This window comes from Manis pentadactyla, chromosome 10 (genome assembly GCF_030020395.1).
Source record: "Manis pentadactyla isolate mManPen7 chromosome 10, mManPen7.hap1, whole genome shotgun sequence".
NCBI classification, from domain to species: domain Eukaryota; kingdom Metazoa; phylum Chordata; class Mammalia; order Pholidota; family Manidae; genus Manis; species Manis pentadactyla.
In genome coordinates this window covers 107,410,578-107,436,420 of record NC_080028.1, presented here as the reverse complement: position 1 = coordinate 107,436,420, position 25,843 = coordinate 107,410,578, and the positions used below count along the sequence as shown (strand labels likewise).

The 25,843-nt window shown below is 35.3% G+C and overlaps 1 protein-coding gene across 3 annotated transcripts in view; it reads left to right on the top strand.

The window, feature by feature from the left end:
- OSBPL8 (oxysterol binding protein like 8) overlaps nt 1-25,843 on the top strand; it is a 182,466-nt gene that overhangs the window by 56,248 nt on the left and 100,375 nt on the right. The window contains exon 3 of one of the 3 annotated variants that reach the window (XM_036878603.2): nt 12,792-12,828. The exons of the other annotated variants lie outside the window; for them this stretch is intronic. Coding sequence (XP_036734498.2) covers nt 12,792-12,828 — 37 coding nt within the window. The remainder of the gene's footprint in view (nt 1-12,791; nt 12,829-25,843) is intronic. 3 annotated transcript variants of the gene reach the window in all.

Genomic DNA, 25,843 nt, shown 5'->3' with positions numbered 1-25,843 from the left:
TGATCTAATATTGGATATCCTTTGAGATCTTGTGCTAAGTGTTTGGCTAATGCTTAAATACTTCAGGATTGCCTCAGTAGAGGCCTATTTTCTTTTCTTCCTATTTAGTAAAGATTGTGCTACTAGCAGAGCCTCTTGCAAACCTCTTGATTCTGTGAATTCATTCACCCTTAATCTTTGTGAGAAGCTTCGAGATTATTTAGTGTAATGATCTGTAGAATGTAAAACTTCTGTCAGCAGTATTCCCTGACAGAAGTTCCAGCCGCTGCATGAACATCTGTGGTTGTAGGTAACTCACTTTCTCAAAAGGCAGCTTAAACCATTAGACTTGAACTGAAATACATTTCTCTGTTAAATTTCACCTTGGCCATTAAACTAGTTTCTTATTACTGCTCTAACAAGTTACCACACATTTAGTGGCTTTAAAACAACACAAATGTATTATTTTACAGTCCTAGATATCAGAAGTATAAAAGCAAAGTGTTGTGTTCTTTCTGGAGGCTCTGAGAGGAAAATCCATTTCCTTTTTTTTCTTTTTATCAGTGTCTAGAGGTTGCATTCCTTCAGAGGCTCAGGTCCCTTCCTCCACCACTTCAGCTTCTGGTTTTTATTGTCACGTCTCCCACTATTCATTCTGACTTCCTTGTCTCCCTCTTAATAAGGACCCTGGTGATTACTTTGGGCCCACTCAGATATTACAGGAAAACTGCTCTATCTCAAGATCCTTAATCACATCTGCGAAGTCCCCAGTATCATGGAAGGTAATATTCATAGCTTAAGGGTTAGGTGTGGGCATCTTTGGGACACCATTATTCTGTCTACCATAGTCATAGCATTAACCTCTGGTGTATCCCCATATAGTGGAGTGGGTCTTACTGCTGGATAATCCAGAGGCTGTGTTCTGATAGGACATCTCACCTGGGGAGTTACCAGTTAGGTTGAGGTTCTGAAGTATGTAAATTTTTAGAGATTTTCTTACATAAACTAATAAAGTAACTAGAAATTTTAGTCATCAACTTATTATCTACATATTAATTTTCTCATATTAAAATAGCTTATTTTTCCCAATAGCTACTTGTTAACTGTAACAATTTATATTAATCACACATTTATCTTGAACTTTTTATTAATGAAAGTTTCAAATATGTTTTTTAAAAGATGAACTAGTATAATGAATCCTCATGTACTTACCACCCATCTTCAACAGTTGTCAACTCAAGTCAGTCTTGTTTCATCAGTACTCCCACCCTCCTACCCTGTATTTATTTTTAGCAAATCCTAGACATGTCATTTTATTCATAACTATTTCACTATGTATCTGTAAAACGTACTTTTCTTTAAAACTTTAACCATAAGTATTATTATCCTAAAAATGAGTAATTCTTTAACATAAGCAAATTAAATATAATCAAATATAGTCAATGCTTACTTAATGTCACTGTCTCCTAAATATTCTTTTTTACAGTCTTTGTGTGGGACTTCATGGGCTGATAAGTCACTTATGTCTTTTTTAATCTTTTAAGTTGCTCCTCTATCTGTTTTTAATATTCCTTTTCAATTTATAAGGTCATTTGTCCTGTAGAGTTTCCCACAATCTGGATTTTCCCTTATGGTGATTAATCTGCTCTTCAGTCACCTATATTTCTTGCAAATTAGTATTAGAATTAGAGGTTTGCTCAAATTCAGGTTCAATTTTTTTTTTTTTGACAAGAATACCTCACTGATAATGTTCTGTACTACCATCAGCACACACATAACATCTGATTCTGATAATAGCAGCCATTGAAGATTTTTGCCTAGATCTGTTAGTTCAATGGGGTATAAAGTAATATCCTAACCGGCTTAGAAAAATGGGGGCTGGACACAGAGAAGACAAGTAGTGATTCTACAGCATCTTACTACGCTGATGGACAGTGACTATAATGGGGTTTGTGGGGGGACTTGGTGAAGGGGGGAGCCTAGTAAACATAATGATCTTCATGTAATTGTAGATTAATGATACCAAAATAAAATAAAATAAAATAAAGAAAAAAAGAAAAATGGGGATTGGAAAGCATAACTATGACGAGTCTATACGTTTGAAGCAATCAAATCAAGCAACCTACATTTTGTTAGTTATTTTGTCTTCTAGACTAAATAATCTTTTTGCCATTTTACAACTTTACTGAAGCTTCTACTAAAGAGAGACATTAAAAAAAAGGTAAAATAATTTGATAGGTATATTTTATGCTCCATTGTCTTCTTTAATTTCTGAAAGTTACAAGTTAGCATTACTTAAATATTTGTAATGTTTGAATTTCCCAACTGGGAGAATACTGCTGGTATTTCCTAATGTATGGGTTCTATCTTATTACATCTTCTTCTTCTTCTTTTTTTACTACTTAGAGGTTATTCTTGTTCTTATTAGAGGCTTGAGTAATATAATATAAAAATTTCTTAGGTATATTATATATTATGGGACTCCTTAATAATTGTTTTGGGAGCTGAGTTGGAGGAAGAGCATGGAAAAATAAAAGAGATAGCCAGTGATTTATACAGCATATCATTAGAATCCCATGCCAGACATCTTTGTATTTCATTATGCTTAGTTAGCTTCTCCGAGTGTGTTGCCAAGACTGTGGAACTCCTTAAGGCTCTTCCGGAGAAGCTGCGGTAATACCATGACTCTTGCAGTGACACCATGGCATTTGATGTTGCTTGCCTTTTTTCTCATTCTCATGAGTGTGCAGTACACTTTTGTAGAGACTATATGAGGTATGATGTTGCCATTACTCTGCTGGCTAATGGAGTGTATGCTTGTGTATTCTTAGGTTTTCAAATTTTCTTAATCTTTTTTCCTAAGCAGTGTTTTTTTATTTCAATAAACTTAATTTTTTAAGAATAGTTTTAGGCTTACAGAAAAATTGTGAAGATAGCACAGAGTTCCCATATACCTTGTGCCCAGTCTCCCCTGTTATTAACACATCAGCATAGTACATTCAAATACGATTGATAAATCTGTATTGAGACATTTCTAATTAAAGTACATACATGATTTAATTTCCTTAGTTCTGTACATACATGATTTAATTTCCTTAGTTTTATGTATTGTCCTTTTTCTGCTTGAGGATCTCATCTATTATAGTACTCTAAGTCATCGTGTCTCTTAGGGTTCTCTTGGCTGTGATAGTTCTACAGGCTTTCCTTGTTTTTGGTGACCTTGACAGCTTTGAGGTGTACTGGTCACATGTTTTGCAGTGCCCCTCAATTGTGGTTCATGTAATGTTTCATTTTCATGATTAGACTAGACTTAAGCATTTGGGGGAGAAGACCACAAAGGTAAACATCATTATCAAGGATATATACTATCAATATGACTTTACTTTTGATATTGACATTGATACATGGCTGAGATAGGAATTTCTCACTTGTAATTTCTGATTTAACGAATACCAGTAGAGATAATCCACATAAACAACAGCTCTTAGGAATCTTCAATAATTTCTAGGAGTATAAAAGCAACTGGAGGTGTAAAGGTCCGAGAGTTGCTCACTTATTAAGCCTTCAGCAACTGAGAACTTTAAGGAAGAGTAATTGACAGCTACTTGGCATGAAGAGAGTGATGCAGAAGGTGATGGTTGTGGGCAGGGTAGAAAGAAGAAATGACGGACCTTCAGAAATGAGGGAGGACCAAGATAGAATTTGCCTATTTCAAAATTGTATATAGCATAAAGACATGATGTATAATGCCTCTTGTTGGTAGTAAATCATGTTCTGCCCTAGTAGTAAAGAAGGGAAGGCAATGAGCTGTCCAGTAATATGGAGAGAAAAGGGCACGGAAAGATGGCTCCCAACCCTTCCTCCTACCCTAAGTCCTTGGCCTTTTCTTCATCTGTAGTATAATATATTCTCTTTCTGTGCTGAAGTTCTGTCCTCCCATTAGGGATGGGTTCAAGGAGGGTGTAAATTACTTCCCTAGTGAGTTATTCAGTCCTCATTTGCAAATAAAATTGGTTCTTTCTCTTTGGCTTTGTGTTCCCAGTGTGTAGAATGGCTGAGGTTGTGGCTGAAAAGAATCAAAAGAATTGCAGTGAGCTATGCATTGTATTAAGATCTCTGCAGGCTGTGATGGGCCCAACAGTTTAAAAATCAAAAGTAGAACTATTAAGATAACTGATTCCCAAGTAAACAGATTATGTCATTTACCTAGTAGAAAGTTACTTGTTTACTAAACTTGATTTGAGGAGGAAAACTGGCTTTAAATAAAAATTTATTATTTTTTCAATACCCATAAATAATGCAATCGTTCAGTTTTTAAAAGTATGGATTGAAGGTTTTTTGTAAGCATTATCCCTTGGTATTTCTCCTAAGTTTAAAGACATGCAGTTGCTTCTTGTAAACAGAATATAATTAAAGCCAAGATACCCACAGCGTGACATTTAACTCAATTAAAATTATGTACATTAAGAATTCTAAATTTCTTCCTACATTTTAAAAAGTGAAAATAGGAGTCCCATAAAACCTCAGAAAGAAATCTGAAGGACTAGAATTTTAGCATGTTAGAGAAACATGAAGATAAAGTTTAATTAGAAGTATAAGAAAATCTCCACCTGCACAGCTGTCTAATGAGAATAGAGCACGGAAGGGATTTTTATCCAGACCTCAGATCACCTTAGTAGGTTTTCATTAACTTAAGACTATTTCAGAAGTCACTGTAAGTATAATATGGTGAAGACACAAACAGTGAAGCAAGAAAGAGCTTGGGTGAGGCAATGAATATATATGTATATATTTTCAGTGTGTGCATATGTATATGAATTTATATTTATGTAAGTGTGTGTACTCAATGAAGGTAGGGTTAAGTTCCTAAACTCAGTAAATGTTTGACCAAAATTAAATTTTATGTGTACGTGTATACATGTACACACACTCTTCTATCTGGGGTGAATATTTTGGCATTTAGGCATCATGTAGCTGCTGAGACATGAAGAGCAGTTGCTAACTTCATTTTTATGTGTGGTGCATATGAATCACGGAGGAAACGATGTTTCCATAGTACTGTTAGCAATCTTGACTGTGGCTTAATACTGAACAACATGACCTACTGATCAGTGACTTGTTAGAGACAGAATGCAACTGTAGAAGGAAGGAAGCTATTCGTTATGCAGTCCTTACATATTAGTTCAGATCTGTGTAAAGAATTGTCCAAAATGAATTCCAAGTAACACAAGCTCTTATTTCAGAGATTAAGCAACACACACTGAAATATTTATGTATGTGAGATACCCAGTTGTTATACTTAACCTGGCATGATTTGTGGTGTGGTAATACGGTTTTGGTTGTGCTGTTGTTTCAAAACCTTTCAGGAAACTGAATGATTAGGTCATATGTAGAAGAGAATATTAAGTTACAACTAAGGATGATCTGAGGATTAAGTTAAATTTTCTATCTTGAATTCTTTTTTTTTTTTGAAAGGGCATCTCTCATATTTATTGTTCAAATGGTTGTTAACAACAATAAAATTCTGTATAGGGGACTCAATGCACAGTCATTAATCAACACCAAGCCTATATCTCAACAGTCTCCAATATTCTGAAGCATAACAAGTTTTTACATGGTGAACAAGGTCTTACATAGTGAATAAGTTCTTACATGGTGAACAGTGCAAGGGCAGTCATATCACAGAAACTTTCGGTTTTGATCACACATCATGAACTATAAACAATCAAGTCAGATATGATTATTTGTTTGATTTTTATACATGATTTATATGTGAATCCCACATTTCTCCCTTATTATTATTATTATTATTTTTAATAAAATGCTGAAGTGGTAGGTAGATGCAAGATAAAGGTAGAAAACATAATTTAGTGGTGTAAGAGGGCAAATGTAGATGATCGGGTCTGTGCCTATAGACCAAGTATTAATCCAAGCTAGACAAGGGCAACAAAACATCCACGGATGCAGAAGATTTCTCTCAAAACGGGGGTGAGGTTCTAAGCCTCCCGTCTGTTGGTCCCCAATTTCTCTCCTGATGGCCCCCCTGCGACTGTGCCTGTCTTAGGTTGTTCCTCCCTTGAGGAATCTTACCCGTCTCTGGCTAACCTGTCATCTTCCAGAGCCATATAGGGAAATTTGAATTCTTATATAACATAATTTTAGGGCTATAAAAGATCTCATGAGCAAATAAAATTAAATTCAAGATATGCATTCCAGTTTACCTGGCAATATTGATAGTTAGGCTGAGAATTCAGATTTCATGATTCTAGTCTATATTAGTTCTTTGGGTATCTGTATTAAGCATGCAGAATGTTAAATTTCAGAAGTAACAAAGATGAGCAAGACTTATTTTTGCCATTAGAGAATTAAAACTAGTTCATTTAATAAACAGAGATACTCAGTGAACTGCATATAAGAAATTCTTTGCTAATTATTAGGGTTATAATAATGACTAAGCCTTTTTTAATTCATGCATTTATTCATTGTTTATTGAGTCTCTACTACGTGCAGGCTCTATTCTAGTTTTAAGAGATACAACAGTAAACAAAATTTGAATTGGCAGTTCAAATTAAGCCTCCAAGTTCATGGAAGCAGAAAGAAAGTAGGGAGAAAATTGCAATCATTCTGAGCAATCAGTTTTACTGGACAGAATTTAGATAAGTAGAATTTTGGAGTTGCAAACCTTTGTCTGAGGAGATCAAAACATCTCTGTGGAATGAATAATTGAGCCAAATTGTAAACAATTTAAGTATCAGGGTTTGGGGCTTATTTTATGAAGAATGGGTGCTACCAAATGTTTTTAAGTGGAGGAGCAAAGTGATAGTTTAGGGAATTAACTTGGTAAATCATTCCCTTCTCAGTACTTTCTTAGTCTTTCTCGTTTGTTGTACTACTAAATAATTCTGCCTTATGTCTATATATTGCTTTAAAAAATCTATAAAGTACACCGAAGTAAACTATTATTAAGCCTCACAGTAATTCTGGAAAGTTGTAAAGTTTAGTCATTATGTTTTCACAGAGGAGAAAATAAATCCTAAAGAAGTTGAAGGACTTGCTAATGATGGGGCTAGCTTGAAGAAGGAGTAATATTTGGTAGACTGGAGATAACTTACATTAATGCCAAATAAACTATTATATAATACATACAGTATTCAATATATGGTGACCTCCTTGGCAGTAGGAACTGTGTATTCACTGCTTTTTTGAATTCCAGTACCTAGCATAGGAAATGAATGAGTAAGGTGAGACTGAATACAGGGACATCTATTGAAAAGGAGGTGCAAAAGCTGAAAAATGAGATGAGATGATGTACATCTGGCCTAGGTGGTTCTAACGGTCATTGAAAGAAGGGAGTAGATGTGAGAGAGATGTTGTGTAGATAGAAATCATCAGAACTTAACGACTCGATCAGTTATTGGGAGTCTTCGTAGAGTTTAGGTCTGAGTGATTGAAAGAAAGATTACGGTACCATTGAAAAAAATCAGGCAAACTGACATGGAATCTGGTTTCTGAGGGAAACTGCCGAGTGCTATTTTTTGACATAAAGATGGTTTCTAAAACTCTTCCTTTGTTAACAGAATTTTAGAACCAGAAGTTAATTTGCAATACTGTCTGAACATAAAGGTAGCAATGTTTTGAAATGAAGCTCTAGAGATTGGCTAGGTCTGAAGAAGAAACTTAAACTTGGAAGTTGCCTGAATGAGGCAGTAGATGAACCTTGAGTATGAATGGAATCTGCAAGAAAGAGCAGGTAGGTGACACAAATAGTTGAGGACTGAACACTGATTATGGTCACATACCTCTGAATGGAAGAAGAAAGTGGAGGCAGGGAAATAGAAGGGAAACCAGAGCAGTGTGGAGTATTTTAGAAATCAAGGGAGGAGAGGTCTTTCATGGTGAAAAGGCTGATAGAATTAGATACATGCAGGGGGGATAAGAATTGTGAAAAAGCCCCAGAGCATGCCAGAGTTAAACTGACTAATTTTATGAAGCCTTAGGATTTTAAAAAAGGGTTTTTCTTCCAGTATGAACATACTACTGCACTATTTTTTTTTGCTACTTCTTACACGATTAATGTAACACTTAATTCACTTGATAAACTGTGGGTGCTCTCTAAATTCAGATTCAAGAGAGAAAATCACTCCTGAGAAAATTTGTTTTTTTAGATTTTGCCGTATTTAGAAGTTGCTGAAGTTCAAGAGGCAGTGAGTAATACATGGTGCTATGTTTGAAATGTTAAAACATTTTTGTGTTTTTTCAGGATTTCAGGTTGGATTCTTAAAATGTGTTTTTCACTGTATTTCATCAGAGATGATTGTCATTATAAAAAGTAGTATAGATTGAAAAGATTAGTTTAAAAATTGTTTTCATTTTTTCCAAAATTAAATGGCTTTAACTTTTTTTGGTTATAAAAGAATGCAAACTCATGTGGCATATGTAAATGATACTGAAAAATATAAATAAAATTCTAATTATAAAATACAATGCTAATTCTAGATGGTGTGACAAAGATTTAGGAGTATATTAAAGTAAAATCACATTTGTGCATAATTCTCTTTTCCTGAAATGTGTAGACTAAAATTAGTAAAGATTTAGATAATGGTTATATTTCATGCTTTTAGTTAAAGTCTGTTTTAGTTATTAGTGTATTCTCTAATAATAAGTAGAAAAATTTTAGGCATGTTACTATTATTTTGCTATTTTCAGCTTATACTTAATGCCAAAATTCAGAACTTACAAGGAAATTATTGAGATGCCTGCAGACCATACCTAAGGGATAATGGTAAACTTGTTACTCAAATAGAGAAAATGTTTCTGTCCTGTTTTGCTTGTGTTTTTCTGAACAAGCTGAGGAGAAGTTCCTGGATTGAGAGGCTAGCAGTCTTTTGGTTCTCTAACAAAAGCCAAGAAGAGTGGCTGGCTTTTTATTTTTTTAAATATCTTACAAGATACCATTTCCACATCAGTAATTTCAGATTGTCTCTATTCATGTGTTATACAACATGGAACTGTGCAAGTTAGGCCCAGGTCATAAAAGCGCTAAGGATAAGAAGTGGAGTGTGTGGTTTAGCCATATGCAGAAGACGTCAGGAAATAAGTTGCTTGGTAAAATTAGTATGTAATCTTTAATCACTTACATCTCATTTATCATTAGCATCATCAGCAAGTGATCGGGGAGGCTGATTTCACTGCATCCCATTCAGAGCCTTGTACCCACATACTTTTGGGGACAGCTTCTGAAGTCATGCATATTTTTCATTGTGTTTCTGCTTTCAGAGTGTTTCAGCTTAATTCTTAGTTTTGTTGTTCCATTGTAATATGTTTTCTGGTGCCTTTCTTTTATTCGGGGGCATTTTTCAGTCTCCTGTGATTAAACCATTCAGGTCACAAAGCCTAACTCTCACAAGTCATCATTACACAATTTAATTATCAGCCTGAACCTTTCCCTGTATATGTCCAACTGTGTACTTGACATTTTGACTTGGATAACAGGCATTTCAAACCTGTCCCAAACTGAGCTTACTTCTATTTCTCCCTGTAAACTAGCTACTCTCACTGTCTTTTTTATTTCAAATCATGGCAGTTCCATCCTTTCAGGAGTTCAGACCCCAAAAAGTTGATATCATTTTAATTCCTCCTTGTTTTCCTTTACCTCATACTTTGTCTATTTGGAAATACTGTTGGCTCTGATTCAAAATATATTAAAAACTCAACTACTTCTCATCATCCTCCCTACTGTCACGTTGCTCCAGGGCTCCTTCATCTGTCCCCTAGATCATTGCAATAGCCTCCTAACTGATTATTCCCTTGTACCCTAGTCTGTTCTCAACATAGCAGCCAGCACAATCTTGCCCAGACGTACGCAGATTGTGTCAGAATGATACAGTGGCTCCCCATATCACTCAGAGTAAAACCACAGTCCTGTAAAGTCCTTACAGTCAGGCACTCATTTACTTCTTTGACTTCCTTGCCTGCTGCTCTCCTACTTGAATTGTATTCCAGCTTCTCTGGCCTTTATGCTGTTCCCCAAATGCCCCAGACTTGCTCCCAACTCAATCCTTTACATTTGTTCTATCCTCTGCCTGGAATAATCTTCCCCTTTATGTTCCTTATCGTACATTCCCTTACTTTATTCAGTCAACTCTGTAGTAAAGGCTTCTGAGGCCACCGTATCTAAACCCTCTTCCCTAGTATTTTATATGTCTTCATTCTCAGCTTATTTTGCCTTAGTATTATATTATATAATGTACAACAAATTTTTACTTATTTTTTATATTTTTTTCATCTCCCCCACCTGAATATAACTACCACAAGGGCAGGATTTTTGTCTATTTGTTCACTACTCTATCCCTCAGTGACTAAAATGGTGCTGACTGTATTATAGGTAAATTAAGTATTTGGATGGCTGGATAAGTGGATCACTGATAGGAATAGATAATATTTATTTTGTTTATTCTTCAGTACCTCAATCTGAAAAAAAAATTGGATTAATCCAGTAGAATCAGATTTATATGACACAAAAATGCTTGAAAATATAATGTTGAAAGTCAACATAATAAATATGCTGAAAGAATATTTCTGAAACAAATATTCGCAAGTTGTATATGCTAGGGATTTTTTTCTGGGAGTAAACAGGCACAGAGTACAACTGCACAGAAGTTGACATAGTGCCGTTAATCAACAATACTTGAGAATATAACAGAACTGTACCATGAGAGTGAACTGAATCTTTTATCCTAAATAGACCAGCTCAGAAACCTTCAAATGTGACTGGCTCAGTAGAATTAAATACTCCCAGCTAGTAATATATGATTAGAACTATTGATTTCCTTTAGAAAGTTACTCGTAAGTCTGGGGAAACTAGTAATATTCATTTCAGTACAGGAAAATTTTTTTAGAAGATGTCTGTGAAGCATTCATGAAATTAGCAGTTGTCTCTGCCGATTTCCTACCTTCCTTCAGTTTCCCAGTATCATATTAGTTATTTATTGGTACATAAAAATTCATCCTCAAATTTAAGTGTTGTCAGATGACAAGCATTTATTACCTTACAATGTCTGTAGGTCAGCAGGCTAAGAGCAGCTTTACTAGGTGTCTCTGGTTCAGAATCTTTCCTGTGGTTGCAGTCAGGTTGCTGGGGGGAAAGGGGGGTGGCTGCTGCATTCCCACCGGAGAGCTTGACTGGGTGGCTGGAGGCAGGGAGGGTGGAGGCGGGAGAGCCAAGCTCACTTCATGTTTGTTGAAAAACATCAATTTCTTCACCTCGTGGGCCTGTCTTCCAGGCTGCCTCCTGAGATGGCAGCTAGCCTTCCCCAAGGGTGATTTATCTAAGAGAGAGAGAAAGACTGCAAACAAGATCGAAGTCATACTGTTCTTACAGTCTAATCTTGGACATGACATCCCTCTGCTTCTGCCATATTCTGTTCATTAGAAGTGATTCAGCAAGTCCAGCAAATGCTCAAAGAGAGAGGATTATATACCAAGAAGGTGGGGATCTGGGCTCTTTTAGGGATTACCTATACAAATTCTTTAATCTCTTCACACATGCTAGTTATGGTAACATGGCCTTCAGGAATAGGATTAAGCACAATTAGTTCATTGTCACTAAAGTTCTATTATTTTGTTTGTTTGGTTTTAGTTTTTATCTGTGAAACAAATCAGTTTATAGAAGAATGAGCTTAAATGGGCAACTACAGAAAAGTGGATAGAGCAAATGCCTTTGAAGGCATTAGAACATAGTTTCTGGCATTGTGAAATTGCCATCACTTAGGGAGGTGACAGAAGCTCAAAACTATGGCCACCTTCTTTTGATGGCAGCAGTTAATCCTCATTCCCTTTAAATGAGTCCAAACAGTAATGTCATCAACAGGAGTTTTTGGTTTTGTTTTAATTTAGTTTTGATGTGTTAACCCTATTTGGTATTAGAAATGGAGTGCTTGAGGATTCTCTTCCTTCTAAGGGGAACCAAGACACTTGTCAGATAGGCACCATTTAGCATAATGTATGTTAAAATAGTTATTAGACAAAAGATCGGTCTTCTGTTTCTTTTAGTTGATTGAAGTTACTCATTTAAGAATTGGGTCTGCTGATTTTCTAAAGACTAGTAGTTCCAGATGATATGCTTGATATTTGGTGGTCCTGAGGAAATTTTGTCTGACTTTATAAAATGTACTATTCTAATCAATATTCCTCTTTGGGTTTTTTTTTTGCCACTTGAGAAACATAATGTTCTACTTTGTTGATGTCTTTGTAAAAAGCTCTTTTGTGCAATGCTTGGCATATACTAAGCACTCAGTAAAAGCTCCTTTCTTTTTGTAGAAGAAACAGACAATTTCTATATAGTGTTAAGTGCTTCCATGGCATGCAGAACTAATATTTATTAGTGCATGGGTGTTATATGTTTTTAAACCACTTAAATGTGAAAAATGAATAACTTTTGGCTGTCCCTTACATTTCTAAATAATTTTTACCACTCCTAACCTGTTTCTTGAATTAGAATTCAGAGTAATTTTTGACTTGAGTAACTTTCAGAACAGTATAGTAGGGTGATTTCATTTTTCTCTTAACACCTTCATTTTCCAAAACTTAAACAAAATTTAATAATGCCTAATAAAGCCAAGATCTTTTTATGTGTAGAAAGGAAATTCCTTGTTCATTTTGATGATTAGGATTGATGTGCATGTGCTTTCTACTTAAAAACTAATGCTATTTTCCTTGTGCTTTTGTTTCACTGCTGCTTCAATCCTGATGCATTTTGCTTCTTCCTGGTTTGGACTGTATTTGTTTGCTGCTCAATTACCCTGCGTTAAAAGCTTCTTGGTGATAGCAAAGATGTCCTTGGGCCATCAAGTAAGTAGCTAAAGTTTGAATGGTATGTTTGGAGACATGATAATATTTGATGTGTACGTATGAAAGGCATATAATATGGTGTTTCTGTTTTGATACTAAGTCTCTACTTTTCTTTCAGGCACTGAAATACAAAGTAAGGAATATAAATGGTCATTTAGTGCTGGTCTGTTGTCAGTATCCATCTGGGATTGATAGTGTTTGTATATTTACATCTTGATTATCTAAAGATGGATTATTTGCTTAAACAATTATCTAATTCATAATGTAGGACCTCTTCTTAATAATATTCCTTCCTACAATCATCATAAAGCATAGATCAGACTACTTTGAGGCTGGATGTGGTACAAGAAATTCACTAAAGTATGAAAATGAGAAATACTGTTTTATTTTGTAAGAATTTGATGTTGAAAAAACAATTTACTTTTTAAAAATGTTTGCGGGAATTTCACAACTGAAACATGTTTCATTTTAGGGATTTAGAAGATGTACCCTTTAAATTTATATCCAGAACATTTTTGACTTGATGCTGTGGTAGCCTTGGAGAATACATGGTGAATAAAACATGCCCTGTCCTTAAGGATCATTCTAGTTCCGCAGAGGAGTTAGACCCATGAACCAAAGCACTGTGACAGGGACAACTTCTGTATAAAAAATCATAGAATTACTGAGGTAAAAGGAACTTCAGATATTATCTAATAAAACATTAATTTTAAAGATGAAGAGCCTGAAGTTAAGAATTTAAATATCCAAGGAGTTAAAATTGGTTACTAGCCTGTTGTGTCTCTTACTCGTTTTCAGAAATCAGAATTACACTAATCAGTTTGCTGACTTCAAGTCTAACCAAATAATTAAAATATTACAGCATCATATATCAGACAAAGATTTTCACTCTGTTAAAGGGCAATGTGGGAAATTATATTGATTTAGGGAGTTTTAGTATTTATTCCTAAATAGCTGTCTGACCATTGCAAGTAGACTCTGCAAGATACTGACAAGGTTTCTTCTAGTTGTGAGAGTCTTAAGTCTACATCAGTTGCTGTTTGTCTCTAATACTGGTTATAGTATGTATGAGTTTTTTTCTGAAAAAGATGATCTAAAGTAAAATGCTAAAATTCCCTTTAAAAATTTTAATTGCAACAATTCATAGTATTTTAAATATATTTGTTATACAACCAGCATTATTAGAATAGAAGAAATTTTAAAAGCATAAAGAAGTAGTTGTACCTTTGAAACTAATAAAAGATTGTATCAAAATACTTAAAAATAAAGTAGAAAGAAGTTTAAAAATCCCAAAGCATGTTCATTTTCTTGGTCAGCCTTGTGATTGATAACCTGGCATATATTTTCAGTGTCTTTTTTCAATTACTTTAATTCCCTCATATATTTGATACTGGCTCAGATAAACTTACTGGTACTGCTGAACTTTACAAATAGAATTGCAGTTTTAATACCAATTGAATGGTTCCATTTTAGGAACTTGGTTTTATGAATGGAGGTCTTTAATTTCTTCTTGGAATAGAAGAAATCTATTGTGATTATATATCTTAAGCATATGTAAACAATATACAACATATAGAGAGATGAATTTATATTGTACTCTTGTCAACTATTAAAAGGCTGGCTCTGTATAATTATTTACTGAAGAACAAATATCTTTTAGAGTGAAAAGTAATTTCATATAGGATTTACTTTTTACTTATTTAGTAAGTTTTACTTATTAGGGTCTTGTACTATTGAATGAAAGGGCTATAATGATATATACCAACATAGCTGATTTTTTGGAGTATTTAAGGTGAGACTTAGGATTTACATAGAGATTATTTATAACCTTAAAATAACTACTTACCTTCATTTTATCTTAGCTTTCATTAGATCAAGGGCTAACTCCAGACTGTGAAACTTACAAAATTCTTCAGACTTGATATTGAGGAGTTGAATTCAGAAAGTAAAGAATAGTAGTCACAGAATCATATTCTCCTAAGAAGTTGCAGCTTAATTATATTACTATAAATTATTCCAGTGTGATTGGTTGCTACTATATGCTTAAGATAGTAAAGCAAAATGAATAGCAAAGGCTACCTCCAGTACAAAGTAGAACCAGGAGAGGGCATTGTAATGCTGTTGTTAATAGGTGAGGCAGTTCCTTGTAGTGTCAGGAACCTTACTGGAATCCTGCAGTGATTCATTCATCAAATGTCTATCTTGTCATTTAACAAAAATTTATTGTCACCTTTACACCAAGGGATACAGATAAAAACAAAGTCACTGCCGTTCTTGAGCTTACGTTTGAATAGTATGCTATTGTACAAATAATGTAGGACATTAAAGTGATTTTTATATTATGCAGATCCTCTTTTGTCTATACAGTTGTTAATATTTGTGAATGGGGTGAGATAGACCAAATAGAAAAAAATAGGCTTTATGGTTCTCTAACAAAGTTTACTCTGTGTATTGCTATTTTTACAACCTCTCTCACTTCAGGGTTATCAAAACTGTTGACATTAATACCTCAGTCAGTGAGGAATTAGAAAGGGGTGAGTAGAACTAAATTTACACTTCTCAGACTATTTCCTTTTTAAAATAGTGGAGTTGCTCAAGACATAGATACCTTTGTGTAACTGTTGGAATACCAAAGCATACTTTAACTCTATTAGTTGTTCTCATAATGTATTTTAAATTTGCCATAAGTGACTGTCTAGTACTACAAAAATGGATGTGTAGCATATGTAAATTACAAAGCAATTTTACAATGAGTATGAGTTAAACCTACCACTCAACTTAAGAACTTGAATCTTAAAAATACCTCCTGTGCTGCTGCTTTTTTCTTTCCCTGTGCCTGCCCATAGCGGTGGTGACTAGTTTGTATTTTTGTTTATCATTCCTTTTTATTTTAAACAGAAATGTTTTTTAATTACATATGTATCACTAAGGCTTGCTTAGGTTTTAATTTCCTAAGAATGGTATCATACTATATGTCATCATCTAAGACTTGTTTTTTGTAGTTAACATTCTCTTTCCAAGATTCAGCCATGTTTTGGGGTATAGAAGTAGATCATTCCTTTTCAGTGCTATATACCATTCTACTTTATATGTACACAACAATATGTTAATAAATTTTATTATCAATTGATGAGTGTTTAAGTTGTTTTGAATTTTGCTCTTGTAAATAGTTGTTGCTATGAGCATGCTTATTGGTACACACATGTTAGAGTATTTCTAGGTAAAAAGCTTAGAGTGGAGTTGTTAGACCCATAGGGTATGCTGAAATTCAATTTTATAAGGTATTCCTACACTGTTTTTCAAGTGCTTGAATTAATTTATACTCCACCAGCAGTGCTTAAAATGTCTTATTAATCCCATCCTTCTCAGTATTGAGTATTACTAGACTTACTAATTTTTATCAGTTTTACTGAGTATAAAATATTTACTTCATTGTGATCTTGGTTTGTATTTTCCTGATTATTAAAGAGGATCAACATTGTTTTTGTATATTTATTGGTCATCTGCATTTTTTCTTCCATTAATCAATGTTCTGGTTTTCCTGTTTTTCTTTTTTTTTAGTTAAATTTTTTTATTGAGGTATAATTGATATAAAACATATTAGTTTGGGGTATACTACATAATGATTCAATGTTTATATATACTGCAAAATGATCACCACGATAAATCTAATTAACATCCCTCATCATACATAGTTATAGGATTGTTTTTTCTTGTGATAAGAACTTTTAAGGTTTACTCTCATAACAACTTTCAAATATGCAACACAGTATTATTAACTAGAGTCACTGTGCTGTACATTACATCCATATGACTTATTTATTTTATAGGTGGAAGTTTGCATCTTTTAATCCCACTCCCTCCTCTGGCAACCACCAGTCTGTTCTCTGTATGTGTGAGTTTGGCTTTCTTTGTTGCTGTTATTAGTTTTTTTAGATTCCACACAAATGAGATCATATGGTATTTGTCTTTCTCTGACTTGCTTTACTTAGCATAATTCCAACAAGGTCCATCCATGTTGTTGCAAAATGGCAAGATTTCATTCTTTTTTATGGCTGAGTGGTATTCCTCTGTGTGTGTGTGTGTGTGTGTGTGTGTGTGTGTGTGTGTGTGTGTGTGTCTATCACATTTTCTTTATTCATTTATCCATCAGTGGATACTTAGGTTGCTTCCGTATCTTGGCTATTGTAAATAATGCTACAGTGAACATGGGGGTGCGATTTTTGAATTAGTGTGTCTGTTTTCTTCAGATAAATATCCAGAAGTGAAATTGCTGGATTATATGGTAGTTTCTACTTTTAATTTGTTGAGCAACCTCCATACTGTCTTCCATACTGGCTGTACCAATTTACATTCTTACCAACAGTGCACAAGTATTCCCTTTCTCTATATCCTCACCTCATATAACACTTGTTATGTCTTGTCTTTTGATACTAGACGTTCTACTGGTGTGAGGTAATACCTGATTATGGTTCTGATTGGCATTTCCCTGATGGTTAGTGATGCTGAGCATCTTTTCATGTACCTGTTGGCCATCTGTATGTCCTCACTAGGAAAATGTCTATTCTGATCTGCCTATTTTTAAATTGGATTGTTTATTTTTATGCTATTGAGTTGTATGAGCTCTTTGTATATTTTGGATATTAACCCCTTATCAGGCTATGATTTTCAAATATTTTCTCCCATTCAGTAGGTGGTCTTTTCATTTTATTGATGGGTTTCCTTTGCAGTGCAGAATCTTTTTGGTTTGATGTAGTCCCACTTGTCTATTTTTTCTTTTGTAGCTTCTGCTTTTGGTGCCAGATCCAAAAAAATTCATCCCAAGTCTGATGTCAGAGAGCTTACCACTTATGTTTTCTTCTATGAGTTTTATGGTTTGAGGTCTTACATTCAAGCCTTTAATCATTTTGAGTTATTTTTTGTCTGTGGTATAAGGTCCATTTTTAGTCCTTTGCATGTCATGGTCTGGTTTTCCCAACACCACTTATTGAAGAGACTCTCCTTTCCTAATTGTATAGTCTTGGATTCATTATCATAAATTTACTGACCACATATGTGTGGATTTATCTGTGGGCTCTCTATTCTGTTCCACTGATAAATGTGTCTGTTTTTATAACAGTACTGTATTGTTTTGATTATTGTAGCTTTGTAATATAGTTTGAAATCAGGGCTTGTGATGCCTCTGGCTTTGTTATCAAGACTGCTTTGGCTATTTGGGGTCTTTTGTAGTTCCATACAAATTTTAAGAATATTTGTTCTATAACTGTGAAAAATGCCATTGGAATTTTGATAGATTTCTTCAGATAGTATGGACATCTTGACACTATTCTTGTAATCCATGAGCACACAATGTCTTTCCATTTTTTGCATTGTCTTCAGTTGTCTTATAGTTTTCAGTGTACAGGTCTTACACTTCCTTGGTTAAATTTATTCCTAGGTATTTTGTACTTTCTGATGCATTCCCCCATATTTCTTTTGCAGTGTTGGTCTTTTTCTAATTAACTTACAGACATTTTTTTTAAAACATTCTGGATAACACATTTTGTGAACTATATGTGTTGTAAATGTCTTCCATTTTCTGTTTTTCTTTTTATTTCTTTATGGTTATCTTTTTATTAAATTAATTTTAATATAGTAGAACTTAGAAATTCTTTCTTTTTTGTTTAGTGCTTTGCTGTGTCTTTTTAAAGGAATTATCTGCTACTCCAAATTTATAAATTCCTCTTATATTTTCTTCTAAAAGTTTTTAAGTTTTGCTTTTTTACAATTTGTCTCTAATTTTCATAAAACTTTTCTTTGTGGTATGTGGATAGGGACCAATTTTTCCAATATTCGTAACCAACTTTCCTAGTGTTATTAATTGAATAGTTGTTTGTTTCCCTACCTCTGTTCTATGTTTAGGCTCCACATATCCCTAGGTTTGATTCTGAGAGCTCTCTGTTATTTAGGTCAGTTTGTTTCTATCTGCATCAGTACCATATATATCTTTAAGTTCAACAATAACTTTTAGGAATTAAATGGATCTTGGATTTAGTAACTGGAGGATCCACCATAAACTTTATGATAGTAAGTTTCATAAAAAAATAAAATTTGTTGATTGATTTATCTAAGAACATTCTATTGGACACCTTCATTATGCCAGAACCCAGGACTTGAGGATTTGTTTCAAAATTAAGCAGACAAAACTCTCTTATGAAATTTACAGTCTAGTGGAGAAAGCAGAGAATACACAAATAAGTGATATAATTTCAAATAATAAGCACTACAATGAAAATCATGTACAGTAAAGAAGTAGAGTATAAGTGTGGCAAAATGGGCACTAACCAGAAAAAAAGTTGTTAAGTTGCACTATATTAAAATTAAGAGCTTACTTATCAGTAGGCAACATGAAGGGCTCTTCTGAAGAGATAGCATTTGAACACAGGCAACAAATGATGAAAGAGTTCAGTAATGTGAACACTGGGGGGAGGAGTATTCCAGGTAGAGGGTAAGAGATACAAGTCCAGAGACTAAGGGAGTGTGTTTTGAGGAATATCAAGAAGGCCATTATAGCTGGAACCAAGTGAGTAAAGAGGAGATTGGTAGAGAATGGAGATCAAAAGATAAGCAGGGGCCAGACAGTGTTTAATCTTTATGCCATGGAATTTATTTTAAGTATAATGGAAACCCATTGAAGATATTTCTGCATGGTGCAAATCTGATTTATGAATTACAAAGATTGGTCTGGCTTCTATGTAGAGAATGAGCTCTATACAAGAAAGGAGCAAGACAGTAAATTTGGAGACTGCATTAAAATCTGCTAATGATGGCTTAGAACAGGGGGATAGTTGTGAAAGTAGAGAGAAATAGGATCCCAGATAAATTCTGAAGGTAGAGCATAAAGATCTCACTGATAAATTGGATGGAAGTGTGAAAGAAAGAGAAAAATCAAACAGTACATATAAGGTTTCAGGCCTGAGAAAGTCAGGGAGAGAAGCAGTAATTCCAGTGACTGATGTGGGGGTGAGGCAGATTTGGAAGATACACAGAATTAAGAATTATATTGTGGATAAATCTGTGGAAAATAGAGGCAATTATAAGGCAGGCAGTTGGATATATGAGTTTGAGCTCAGGAGGAGATACAAATTTGGAAGTCATCAGTGCATAGATTCTTCTTTTATTTTTACCTTGAAATTAGGGAGATAAAATACGATTATGGAAACTTTAGCACAATAAAAAACATGTCAAAGCAATTTGATTTGAAAGATACAGTGATAAAAATGTGAAGTTCTAATTAGGTTAAAAATTAAAACTGGTGGGGGAAGAAAGATGGCAGCATGAGAAGTGAGGCAGAAATCTCCTCCCAATACCACATATAATATGAAAATACAACAAATACAACTAATCCTAAAAGAGTGACCAGAAATATGATTGCAGCAGGCAGTCTACATCAGGAAAAAGGGTAAAGTAACAAAGCCATGACCTGGCAGGACCCAAGCCCTCCACCAAACCCAGCTCACTGGTGAGAGGAAGAGAAACAGAGTGGAGAGGGAGTAGAAGCCTAGGATTGCTAAATACACAACCCTGGAAATCTACTCTGAGAACACAAACCCACATTGCATGGTGCTCTGGAGATTAGAGCAGTTGAAAAGCAAAGACAAGAGACTCAGATTCCAGCAGCTTGTGGAGAACGGGTTCCCACAACCAGCTGCTCTGGGACAAAAGAAAGGCAGGCACTTTGATAGACTTCTCAACAGTGAGAGGGCTGCTAAAGGGGCAAGGATAACACAGAGCTTGCTCCTCAGGAGAAGGAACAGGTGGACAAAATCGTCCAAGCACACTCAGCCTAGCAGGTTGGGAACATTCAGGAGCTTCAGGCACTCCATCTCCCTGGCTGGCAACACAGCCCTGAGGTCCCCACCTTGATAAGCCCCCCTGCTACTCCTTCCTCTCGGCCAGCACCTGCAACAAACCTGTTGCTCTGCCATCATGCCAGGCCAGCCAGAGGGAGCCCCGCCTATGGCAACTAAACGGGCTTAACTCAGAGGCTGCTCCCTGCACGTGCAGCTAACTGGTCCTGACAGCAGAGGCAGACATTATGGCCAGGAAGCAGGAAATAGCTCTTTCCTCCCAGAAAGCACTGGCGTGGCTTGCCTGCTACCCTTGCTATTGCTCCAGGCCAGCAGGAGGACAGCCCCACCTACAGCAGCTTAGGGGCTTAACGCAGAGGCTGCTCTCTGCGATTGGCTCACTCCCCTTGACAGCAGGGGCAGGCACTGCAGCCAGGAAGCAGGAAAAAGCTCTCTTCTTAGGGTAGGCACCGGCACTGCTTGCATGTGACCACTATCATCACTCCAGGTGCTGGGCATCTCTGAAGAGCAGAGCTTCTGGGTACTAGAGGGTGCTGCCTACACAAACCCAATATTTCTCATTATCCAATAGGATTATGAAAAGGCAAAAGAACCTTGTTCAATCCAAAATCCCTCAAACACCAGGAAGAGGACTCTGAAATGGAAATCACTAATCTTTCTGAAAAAGAATACAAAATAAGCCATAAGCATTCTAATGGAGCTACAGAAAAATATTCAAGAGCTAAGGGACGAATTCAAGAAGGAGATAGACACCTTGAAGAATACAGTAGCTGAAATGAAACACAAAATGGAGGGATTTAAAAGCATATTAGATGAGGTAGAGGAGATAGTAAATGGAGAAATTAGAGAACAGGGATACAAAGAAGCTTAGCCAGAGAGAGAAAAAACAATCTCTAAGAATGAAAGAATAAAGACAACAGTCTGATCAGTCCAAATGGAGCAATATTTGCATTATAGTGATACCAGAAGAAAAAGAAGTGTCTTTGAAGAAATAAATAACTGAAAACTTTGCCAGTCTGGGAAAGGAAATAGTCTCTCAGGCCATGGAAGTGCACAGATTTCCTAACAGAAGGGTCCCAAGGAAGACAACACAAAGACATATAATAATTAAAAGGGCAAAGATCAAGGACAAGCAGAGTATTAAAAGCATCCAGAGAGAGAAAAAAAGATCACCTGCAAAGGAAAACCCATCAGGCTATCATCAGACTTCTCAGTAGGAAACTTACAGGCCATAAGGGAGTGGCATGATATATTTAATGCAATGAAACACTAGGCCCTTCAACCAAGAATATCTACCTGGCAAAGTTATCATTTAAATTTGAAGCAGGGATTAAACAATTTCCAGATAAGCAAAAGTTGAGGGAATTTACCTCCCACAAACAGTCTCTACATTGTATTTTAAAGGGACTGCTCTAGATGGAAGTGCTCTGAAGGATAAATAGCTGTAACCAGAAAGAATAAAACCACCATAAAGCAAGTAGACCAATTAACTACTAACCAAATGCAAAATTAAATCATCTACACACAAAGTCAGTCAAGGGATACAAAAAGAGTACAGGAGGTGAAACCTAATATATAAAGAGTGAAAGAGGAAGAAAAGGAAGGGAGGGAAAAAAAGAATCTTAGATAGTGTTTATAATAGCACAATAAGAGAACTAAGTTAGAATGTTAGCTAGTAAAGAAGCTGCTGTTAAACCTTTAGTAACCACAAATCCAGAGCATGCAGTGGCAATAAGTACATATCTATTGATAAGCTCCCTAAATGTAAATGGACTGAATGCACCAATCAAAAGACATAGAGTTGCAGAATGGATATAAAAGCAAGACCCATCTATATGCTGCCTACAAGAGACTCACTACAAACCCAAAGACATTCACAGATTGAAAGTGAACGGATGGAAAAGATGTTTCATACACATAATAGGGAGAAAACAGCAGGAGTTGTAGTACTTATATCAGATAAAATAGACTTCAAAACAAAGAAAGAAACAAGAGACAAAGAAGGACATTATATAATGTTAGAGTGGTCCAACAAGACGATACAACAATTGTAAATATCAATGCACCCAACATAGGAGCACCTGAATATGTGCAAAAAATACTAACAGAATTAAAGGGGGAAATAGAGCAATGCATTCATTTTAGGTGACTTCAACACATCACTCACTCCAAAAGACAGAGCAATCAGTTAGAAAATACATAAGGAGACAGAGGCACTGAACAACACATTAGAACAGATGGACCTAACAAATGTCTACAGAACACTCCACCCAAAAGAAACAGGATACACATTCTTAAGTGCACATGGAACATTTTCCAGAATAGATCACATACTAGACCACAAAAAGAGCATAAGTAAATTAAAAAAGACTGAAATTGTACTGACCAACTTCTCAGACCATAAAGATATGGAATGAGAAATATAAATTGCAAAGAAAACAAAAAGCCCACAAACACATGGAGGCTTAACAATATGCTTCTAAATAATCAGTGGATCAATGACAAAATAAAAACAGATCAATAAATATATGCAGACAAATGAAAACAACAGCTCAATGCCCCAAATTCTGTGGGATGCAGCGAAGGCAGTTTTAAGAGGAAGTATATAGCAATACAGGCCTATCTCAAGAAAAAAGAACAATCCCAAATGAACAGTCTAAACTCACAGTTAATAAAACTAGAAAAATGAGAACAAATGAGGCCCAAGTCAGTAGAAGGAGGGACATAATAAAGATCAGAGAAAAAATAAATTGAGAAGAATAAAACAATAGAATTAATGAAACCAAGAGCTGGTTCTTTGAGAAAATAAACAAAATAGATACAATCCTAGCCAGATTTATCATAAAAAAAGAGAGTCCACACACATAATCGGAAATGAGAAAGGAAAAATCACTATAGACACCACAGAAATACAAAGAATTATTAGAGAGTACTATGAGAAATTATATGATAACCAACTGGATAACCTAGAAGAAATGGACAAATTTCTAGAAAAATACAACGTTCCAAGACTGACCCAGGAAGAAACAGAAAATTTGAACAGACCGATTACCAGCAATGAAATTGAATTGATAATCATAAAACTACCCAAGAACAAAACTCCCAGATCAGATGGCCTCACTGCTGAATTTTATCAGACATTAAGAGAAGACCTAATATCCATCCTCCATAGTTTTCCAAAAAGTAGAAGAGGAGGGAATACTTCCAAACTCATTCTATGAGACAAGCATCACTCTAATACCAAAACCAGGCAAAGACACCACAAAAATAGAAAATTACAGACCAATATCCCTGATGAACATAGATGCAAAAATACTCAACAAAATATTAGCAAACCAAATTCAAAAATACATCAAAAGGATCATACACCATGACCAAGTGGGATTCATCCCAGGGATGCAAGGATGGTACAACATTCGAAAGTTCATCAACATCATCCACCACATCAACAAAAAGAAAGACAAAAACCACATGATCATCTCCATAGATGCTGAAAAAGCATTTGACAATGTTCAACATCCATTCATGATAAAAACTCTCAGCAAAATGGGAATAGAGGGCAAGTACCTCAACATAATAAAGGCCATATATGACAAACTCACAGCCAACATTATACTTGACAGTGAAAAGCTGAAAGCTTTTTCTTTAAGATCGGGAACAAGACATGGATGCCCTCTCTCCCCACTTCTATGCAACATAGTATTGGAAGTCCTAGTGACGGCAATCAGACAATGCAAAGAAATAAAAGGTATCCAGTTCAGTAAGGAAGTTAATTGGTCTGTCTTTTGGAGTGAGTAGAGTTACTGTTTGCAGATGACATGATATTGTACATAAAAAAACCCTAAACAGTCTACTTCAAAATTACTAGAACTAATATCTGAATTCAGCAAAGTTGCAGAATACAAAGTTAATACACAGAAATCTGTTGCATTCACATATATGAATGATGAACTAGGAGAAAGATCAGGAAAACAGTTCCATTCACAATTGTATCAAAAAGAAAATACCTCGGAATAAGTCTAACCAAGGATGTGAAATACCTATATCCAGAATACTACAAGACACTCGTGAGAGAAATTAAGAAGACACTAATAAATGGAAATACATTCCATGCTCATGGATAGGAAGAATTAATATTGTCAAAATGGCCATCCTGCCTAAAACAATATACAGATTCAATGCAATCCGTATCAAAATGCTGACAGTATTCTTCAACGAACTAGAACAAATAGTTCTAAAATTCATATGGAACCACAAAATACCCCGAATAGCCATCCTCCGAAGGAAGAATAAATCTGGGGGTATTATGCTCCCCAACTTCAAGCTCTGCTGCAAAGCCATGTTAAGACAATTTGGTACTGGCACAAGAAGCTACCCATAGATCAATGGAATACATTAGAGAATTCAGATATAAACCCACACATATATGGCCAATTAATATATGATAAAGGAGCCATGGATATACAATGCAGAAATGACAGCCTCTTCAACAACTGGTGTTGGCAAACCTGGACAGCTATATGTAAGAGAATGAAACTGGATTACTGTCTAATTCCATACACAAAAGTAAACTTGAAATGGATCAAAGACCCCAATGTAAGTTATGAAACCATAAAACTCTTAGAAGAAAACATAGGCAAAACTCTCTTGAATATAAACATGAGCAACTTTTTCCTGAACACATCTCCTTGGGCAAGGGAAACAAAAGCAAAAATGAACAAATGGGACTACATCAAACTAACAAGCTTTTGTACAGCAAAGGACACCATCAGCAGAACAAAAATGCATCCTATGGTATGGGAGAATATATTCATAAATGGCATATCCGATAAGGGATTAACATCCAAAATATGTAAAGAACTCACCTGCTTCAACACCCAAAAAGCAAATAACCTGTTTTAAAAAATGGGCAGAGGATCTAAACAGACACTTCTCCAAAGAAAAAATTCAGATGGCCAACAGGCACATGAAAAGATACTCTACATCGCTACTCATCAGGGAAATGCAAATTAAAACTGCAGTGAGATGCCACCTCACACCAGTTAGGATAGACAACATCCAAAAGATAAGCAACAGAAATGCTGGCAAGGATGCGGACAAGGGCAACCCTCCTACACTGTTGGTAGGAATGTAAATTAGTTCAACCACTGTGGAAAGCAATATGG